Here is a 9185-nt window from a genome sequence, read left to right on the forward strand (position 1 = left end):
GAGATATTGACCCGGTCCACCCAAATGAAGTTATCAACGAGGTTTATTTTCTTACACTACGCCAGATCCTTGCACCTGTGACGGCATATCTGTGACGGGCATAAGTGCTGGTCAGTGATGAGGGTCACCTTTGACGGGTCCTACAGGATGCCGTCATCGGTGAGCCATCAGGAGGTGACGGTTCAAAAATGAAACCCGTCAAAGGTGAGGTAAAATTACATGTGACGGGCCAAAAATATTTAGCCCGTCACAGGTAACTAGTCACCTGTGACGGTCCAAAAACAAAACTCGTCAAAGGTGAGATAAAGTCACCTGTGACGGGTCAAATTTTATGTGCCCGTCAAAGATGATAAAAAAAAATCTTTCTCATAACCCTCCCCTCTCATCCCGGCTCATCCTTATCCTCTACTACCGGCTCATCCTTATCCATCTCAACCACTCCCCCCATCTCTCTCTCCCTCTCAACCCTTTCTCTCTTCATCGACCTGTGTCGGAGGCGGAGACGGCACCGGCGCCGGCGGGTGCGGGGGCCGCGTCGTGGTGACCGACGTCCGCCTCTTCGCCCTCTCCGGCTCTTGGGGCTTGTCTCGGGGAGCAGCGGCGCGGCGCCGTCCATCGTCCATCGGCGGGGACCAGAGGCGGAGGCGGCGGCCTCCTTCGCCCACCTCCGAAGGTCGCCGCCTCCTTCGCCCTCAGCCTCATGGTCGCCGCCGCCGTCTCTCCGCCGCCCCGTCGTCAGCTCCTTCGCCCACCGCCTCCGGGTCGCCGCCTCCTTCCCGCCTGCACCACGCCAGATCCGGGTAGCCTCCTCCTTCCTGCCTCCACCACGCCAGATCCAGGTCGCCGCCTCCTTCGCCCCCCTCCCCGACCGCCGGGCGCCACGGCCGCCGTCCCCCGACTGCTGGGTGTCGGATCTAGCCTCCACGAGGTTGGGGGACACGAATCCGCCCGCCCGCCGCCGCCGGTTGTTCTTGCAGCGGCAGCGGCGAGGAGGGCTCAACGGCGCGCGGCGGTGCAGCGGCTCGACGCAGCGGTGAGGAGGGCTCGACGACGTGCGGTGGCGAGGAGGAGGTGAGTGGCAGCGGCGCCGCATCCATCCCCATCCTCCTCCCCCTTCTCTAATTTCTAGATTCGGTGATTCTTGGAGCGGCAGTGGCACGGATTTTGTGAATGTGTGATGGATTTGTGAATGTGTGTGATGGATTTGTGCATGTGTGTGATGGATTTGTCCCTTACTGTTATGGGTGATGGATATATTGTTGATGAGAAATTTAGGTTATATTTTGGCTAATTTGTGATGGATATATTTTGTGATGCTTCTGTTTACTGCTGCTGAAATATAATTTCTAAATATTGGCTAGCGATTTGCTAGCCAATATTTAGAAATTTTTTTTGTCTGGATGTACCTCATCACTGACGGTTCATATTGAAAAAGCCGTCACAGGTAACCATACCAGTGACGGGTTACAAAATGGCATGGGTTAGCGCAGACACTTACCTCTGACGGGCGGAAGAGTTCTAGCCCGTCAGAGGTGACTGTCATCAGTCACGGTCCTTCACCCGTCAAAGGTGATTGGACTCACCAGTGACCACTGATCACTGACCAAGCTCAAAGCCGTCAAAGGTGAGGGTTTGGGCCCGTCACAGGTGACCTTGTCCAGTGTAGTGTTATTATGTTCTTTTAATGACCATGCCTTATTACTTTTATATAACGGAAGTATTACCTTCCCACCTCTATTTGCACACAACATCGGGAATTGAAACTTGGTGAGTCGAATTATATACCCACTACACCATCACTATCTCCTCATTTTTTTTTCTTTATTATTTGGTAGAGACTAGAGAGGTTGACAGTCTACTCTAGTAATCACTCTGTTCCTATCTAGCTAGCTAGGATTTACCGGGAAATTCGTTGTAGGCATTGGTGATGGTTCGGTGCCACCGATTCATCCCCAACTTTGTGAACAAATTATGGGTTCCTAGTTAACTTGCAAGCAATGCCAATCCCATGGATTGCATCATGGACATGCTAACCTAACAGAAATAACAGAAAGGCAATGGTAAAAATACCCCAATATGTCTTGGCCTACTTTTGGACTCACACCAATCATATAAGTTGTTGATGCGCATTTTCGACTATTACTCCCTCCGTTCTAAATTACAGGGCGTGATCTTCTGAAAAATCTAATTTGATAACTTTTAACTAATAACCATACTAACTATATATATGTTAAGTATTATACATGTTATATCATTAGTTTTATATTCATTTCAAATTATTTTCATATGATGCTAATTTCATACTCATTGGGAACGTAACATAAAATAAAATAATAGTCAAAATATATCACTGAAGACTGTGAAAAAAATATAAGCATTATAATTTGGGACAAAGGGTGTAATATAGATGGTAAAGAAGTTTCTAGGAATGCATAAAACTGAATTAAGTAGTATGATGTTGCAAATGTGTCCTTCTAGGAATTAATGAGGAATTAAGAATTAGTAATGACAGAAACATGATTCCAGACTAACCTTTTGATCCGTTCTATCTCTCTCTCTGAATAAACAGGAGTCAACTTCGCCCCAGATTTATATAAATAAAAGGATTTTGTTGGAGTCAAAATTTTCATTCACAAAAATAAATAATAAAAACTGAAAGAACCCCTCCACTTGGAAGAAAATATTTCTGCGTGTGAAAAAAACATCAATGGCATAGAATACTTCTTCATACAGTAAAGCGAAAGCTAACACACACATTACACTTTACATTACACTTTACACGTACGCTATATTACCGTGCTTCGATCAGTACACGATAAAACACACACGACCACGAATAAAACCACAATGGTATATATATTATCCATCTATAGCGTTGAACACACAAACTCGTGTTCATGTGAAAATCATCTTTCCGAAAGGGGGATGAGAGTTGACAGATAGATAAATAAACAAGGAAAAAAAAGGACAGAGAAATCAAGCTTATCCACGGCCATCGAATCAGAATAGATGGAAGGACGGCGGCACTGACAGTAGAGTCCAGAAGGGATGGTGTTTCATCACAAATGAATGAGACCTGACACTGAGGTCGAGAAGAGTAGGATCCAAGGCTTGTGCTGGGGAGCCACACACACTAGAACACAGGACCACAAGACCAATATATTCAGGCCTGGTTTAGTTCCCCAAAAGAGTTTAAAGAGTTTTTTTTCCAAAAACATCGTATCGAATCTTTAGACACATACATATAGCATGAAATATAGATTAAAAGAAAAACTACCTGCACAGTTAGGGGGAAATCGCGAGACGAATCTTTTGAGCCTAATTAGTCCATGATTAGCCATAAGTGCTACAGTAACCCATATGTGCTAATAACGGATTAATTAGGCTCAAAGGATTCGTCTCGCGGTTTCCAGGCAAGTTATGAAATTAGTTTTTTCATTCGTGTCTGAAAACCCCTTTCGACATCCAGTCAAACATCCGATGTGACACCTAAAAAACATCGGTAGATGTAAAACATCGGTAGATGTAAAGAGAGCTTAGGTTACTTCTCTTATCTCGTCACAACTCACACCACCACTACTTGCTGTGGAGACTTTTGGAATCGAAAGCAACAACAGCTAGGAGTGGTGCGTGTTAATTGCCAGGACTAAATCTATTTTCTTGGAAGGAAAAAAAAACTATATATCTATTTTCTTGGAAGAAGAAAACTATATCAGAAAATGCCTCGCTTTTACTCCCTCAATTTTAAGTTACTTGTCGTTCTAGTTTTGTCATATGTCAAATATATATTTGGCCATCAGTTTATAGAAAATCATATAGTTTAACGGTCATAAGATTTATTTTTCTAAATTCACCGTGAGAATTACTTTCATGATATATAATTCGGATGTTGTTCAACTATATTTTTTTTTTATGGATTGCTGGTCAAAGGTAGAAATATTTGACTTAGAATAAAATCAGAATGACAACAATTTGAAAATGGTCGGAGTAGAACTCTTTATTCCGAGGAAAAGTTTGGGGATCTTGAAGCAAATCTATTGATATTTACATGTAGAAAATTGAGGAATTTGTTGTTTTATTCCCTCCATTTGTAGATTGTTTTTGGCCTTACATTTTTGTGGTGTGATGGTGAATCCAGGATTTTCAAGGATGTATATTAATGGAAAAGGTGAACATATGCAATAGCAAAAGTTAAAGTACACAAGCAAAATCTCAAAAATGATATTTGAACATTACAAAACAAAACTCTAAAACTAAATAAACACCTCAAATGAAGATCGATGTTCTCAGAAACATGCGAACAACAGCATGTAAAATTCATGAAAAATCAAGATCCACAAACAAACAAATTAACCAAGCACATATAAATCTATGTGGACGATATATACGAAGTAATAAAAATTCAAGAAAGGACTAGTTTAGAAACTTTAGTGTAAATCCGAGTGCTCACAAATATTACACACATATATGTGTATTTTAATAGAGATTTGCCACTTCTCTCTTTGACTGTGAGTTAGACGCACTTGCATGTATCCGGGGAAAAAATAACATGAATATAGTAAAACCAGGTTTTGCCGAACTCTGTCTTTTAAACTAGGGATTTGTCATTCGTCTCTTTAACCGTCTGTTAGACAAGTAGCTAAGTTTGTGCGTTAATCGAGAAAAAAGACTAATAAATTTATTACTGATCTATGTCTCTTTAGCATGTGTTACACACTTGCGTGCTATAATGGAAAAAAAAAACTAGCATGTCGGAGTAGGATTAGAAACATATAAGTATCAGTTTACTTCGTTGTTCAGATACAATTGAGACTTGGGACATGGGGCAGATTTAGGATGTGTTCGGGAGAGAAGGTTGACAACTACTCTTCTGTGCAAGTAAAACAGGGTGTCTCATTAGCACACGATTAATTAAGTCTTAGCTGTAGAAGCCTTAAATGAATTAATGTCATTTTTAAAAGCAACTTATTATCATAGAATTTTTTTTTAAAAAAATACAATATTTAGCAGTTTGAGAAGCATGTGAATTAATGTCATTTTTAAAAGCAACTTATTATCTTAGATTTTTTTTTAAAAATACAATATTTAGCAGTTTGAGAAAAATGTGCATAGAAAACTAGATTGTAAAAGTTGGTAACATGTAGGGTCTCTTTTGTTTAGACTTAGACTTTTAAGTTGTTTTTTTTTTTTTGCCTGTATGATTTATAATTCGATGAATTTATAGTCTCAAGTTTAATGATGGAATTATACCTCTACCTCATATATGAGGAAAAAAACGTTTTTAACTTAACTTTTGGATTATCAGTGTAATAGTACTTATCTCTAATACTTAAAAAATAAGAGGTGCTTCCATCATCCGTCAAAAAAACCGGACGAAAAAAACCAAGTTTGTCCGATAAAAAAACCGGGCGAAAAAAGTGCGAAAAAAAAAGAAAAACCAAATATGTCTGATCTAGAAAAAAGGGGAAAAAACCGGGCGGAAAAAAACCAAAATTGTCCGATACAAAAAAAACCGGGCGAAAAAAAACGTGTGAAAAAAAGAAAATAAAAAACAAAATAGCGATAAAAAAAAGTCCGACTCGGTCCCCTAAAAAATAGAGATAAAAATTAAAAAAAATGTCCGACTCCTTATTGCGATTCCCTCTTAGAAAAAAAAAGTCTGACTCTAGATCCGAGTCCCACTCATCTCGGTTTGAGTCCGACATACTAGGCATCACTTCTCTCGGTTTCAATCTATACCGTGATATTCCATACATCTTGGTGAAAAAAAAATTGATGTGCCATATTAAAGATCTGTTTGCAAAAACGGAACCTACATGTCGAGAGCATTCCATTTTTATATGATTTTAAATTTTGGGTTTGTACATTTGCATTTGAGTCCCTGTAATTTTTATATTTACATTTGAGTCCCTATAATCTTGCAATAAGGTGCTTTTGGTCTTTTTTTTAAAAAAAACAATAAATAAAAGGGATAGAACAAATGCAGAAAGGTGCATGAAAAGAAAAAGAAAAGCCACACAAAAAAGAAAATAAATAAAAAACAACAACAACAAAAATCTATTTCCCCTAAGTAGCCCAAAAAAAACTGTAGATGCAAACGAAAAAAATCCAATTCCTATAAAAGGCAAAAAAAAAAAAAAGTGGTGAAAAAAAAACGCTAGATCCAATTCCTTTAAAAACGGGAAAAAAGTCTGATTCCTGTAAAGGCAAAAAAAAATCCGAAAAAACATCTAAAAAAGTTCATCCGATTCTTTAAGAAAGTGGCAAAAAAATGGTTCGTATAAAATAAAAAATGCACGTGAGAAAAAAAATTGGAAAGGGCGAAACAAAGTCCAATTTCTAATCAGTAAATCTCTTCTCTATCTCTAATCTAATATAACTATTTAAAAATAAAAAATGCACGAGAAAATAAAAATGGTAAAAGAAAACGTGTGAGGAAAAAATCAGAAAAAAGCGCAAAAAACACGCTGAAAAGGTTTTTCCATCTTCTTAAAAAAATAAAAAACGCGTGAGAAAAATTATTTCCATTGTCGGCAAAATTTTTTTTAAAAAAAATGCGAGGAAAAGACTATCAGAAAAAATGCGCCATTTCTAAAAAAAATGGTTCGAAAAAACCACGCAAGAAAAAAACACTATCTATATAAAAAAAATCGCTCTGAAAAAACTGTCAGAAAAAAGCTAAATTGATGGACGCTTAAGTCGGATAGGATCCATCGATTTTTTACCATCTACTACACGGCTTTTATTTTGCCGTATATTCTCATGTATTGGAAAAAAGCAAAAAATAACATTCAGAAAAAACAGGCAAAAAAAACCACATGAGAACGTAATTGTCAGAAAAAATAGGCAAAAAACACGCGAGAAAAGAAAAACAAAAAAGGGGAGAAAAATATGATTTTCGTCATCAGTAAAAAAAAAGGAAAAAACATGCTAGGAAAAAACTGTTAGAAAGAAATGCGCTATTTCTGAAAAATGGTTTGAGAAAATCGCGCAAGAAAAAAAACACCGTTTATAAAAAAACAAGCCGCTCATTAAAATCAAACATTGTCATTGACATGATTATGTATGAAAAACGTATATTATCATTAGAATTTTTTCACCCGTTGCAACGCACGAGCATTTTTGCTAGTGATTTGAAAAAGACAAATGAAAAAAACTGATTGTTGTTTAGACTTAGACTTTTTAATTTACTAGAAAAAAATGCCCATGCGTTGTAACAGGTGAAGTCTATTTTAATCTTATTATTGTTATATGATTTAGCTAAGATAAAATTCACTGTGTGAGTTTGCTTGGATATATATATTTTTAGAAAATTATGAGCTGCAGTTAGGAATACGATCGTCTCAAGTTAGCATGCGAGTTTTTTAAAACATATTGCTTATGTGATTCCTTGTATATTACCAAAAGTGAACAATCTTAAAAACCGACTCAAATACGGATATATATTTCCAAAAGCAAACGAACTTAAAAACCGACTCATACACGGATGACGTACCAAAATACTGGCAAAAACATTTTTGATTTTTATAATAATAGAGATAAGCTGACTTAGAGCATCACCAAAAGATATCCAAAAATATATCCCTTAAATCTCCTTTTGTGATTCTCTAACAAAAAATTAAGGCATCAAAATACCCTTCTTTCCAAGAGACTTTCTAAATATGAATCTCTAAATAGAAAGTGGGCCACCTTGAAAAACTACCAACAAAATCAATCTATCCTGTCCTTGTCGTGTGCATGTTGCAACCAGGGTTTACATTACCGGTTGAGCACTAAATTTCGAGCCCCATCGGTATCACGGTTTTCGATAAATTTCGATCGGTTTTCGATAAAAATTGACTGAATTTTGACCAAATATAATGTTTAACCTTCGAAATTCCAATTGAAACTTAATTTCGAGCCGTGTCGAAATTTCACAGAATTCGACCGGTTTTCGTCAGAACTGTGAACCCTGGTTACGACCCCTCCCAAGTGGCCGCGCAATAGATTCTTATGATGCACCCTTCTCCTGCGTGCAAAGGAATTGCAGCTACGATTGGGAGCCAAATCTCGCTCGTATATCCGGATTCCGGAGAACCAAAAAAAAAAGGGTTTGGGATTTCCTAGTATTGGGCGTGTAAGTAGGGACTCTGTTTTTGAACGAAAATGAGTTTCATTTATACATACCTACTATATAAAATAAATTTTTGTAGTTTACTTGTTTGATGTGGCAGATGTTTTTTAAGGGGATTTGTGGTAGATGTTAATACTCTTATCTATAAACTTAATTAGTCAAAGGAGTAATTTGAATTAAGATAAAACTGGAAATGTTTATATTTGGGGACCAAGGGAGTATATGAATCTATTTGAAAAAGCAAAACAAACAAACTTTGGTTATCTGTTTTTATCAAACCATATAGATGTGGCCTGATATTATATGAAAATATCATATATACAATAGTCGTCAAAGCATTATTCATGCTCTATAAAGCGCGATGGGGGTTATTTAGCATAAAATGATTTGGGCTGATTAAAACAAGATTTACTTTGTTCATGCTAAAAAAAATGCGACGAGAAATATTCAGCAAAAAAAATGATTTGGGCTGTTATTTAAACAAGATACACATTTTCTTTCTGATTGTATTGAAAATGCACATATACATGCATGAGAGACCAAAGATAACTATGAAAAACATCTGAATTTGGATCAGGATGAATCAAATCATCGTCATTCAGTCAAAACAACACATCAGAGACTACTAGTAATACAAATCAGACGGGAGTGGATTCTAATCCCTCGAGGAGATATCCCCTCGTATACCTTTTTCTTACAAATTCGATACAAATAGTTGTGAAAAATTCTGAAAAAAATTAACAATGTAGAATGTAGAGTATAATGATATCTATTAGTTCACCAAAAATCATGTTCATATTCAATCTACACATCGAGAAAAAAAAAAGACAAATTTAGATATAAACAGTATGCTACTATTCATACGCTGAATTTGTCTTTTTTATATCTCGATGTGTGAGTTGAGTTGGAGTTGAATATATGTGTTGTATGAATGTTGTCAAATTTTTTCAGAATTTTTCATAACCGTTTAGATGATTTTTAAGCAAACGAGGAAACATCCCATCGAGGGATTAGAATAGTTTCCCCAAATCAAACAAAGGGAAACTATTAGATTCAACAACTTCATACCAAG

General features: G+C 37.1%; 1 protein-coding gene across 1 annotated transcript; it reads right to left on the bottom strand.

Annotated features, from left to right (window-relative positions):
* Positions 1-382: 382 nt before the first annotated feature.
* On the bottom strand, positions 383-1093 carry LOC136351523 (uncharacterized). The gene has a single exon (XM_066303704.1). The coding sequence runs from the start codon at positions 1091-1093 to the stop codon at positions 383-385; it is 711 nt and encodes a 236-aa protein (XP_066159801.1).
* Positions 1094-9185: the final 8092 nt, after the last annotated feature.

This window comes from Oryza sativa, chromosome 8 (assembly GCF_034140825.1).
Source record: "Oryza sativa Japonica Group chromosome 8, ASM3414082v1".
Classification (NCBI taxonomy): domain Eukaryota; kingdom Viridiplantae; phylum Streptophyta; class Magnoliopsida; order Poales; family Poaceae; genus Oryza; species Oryza sativa.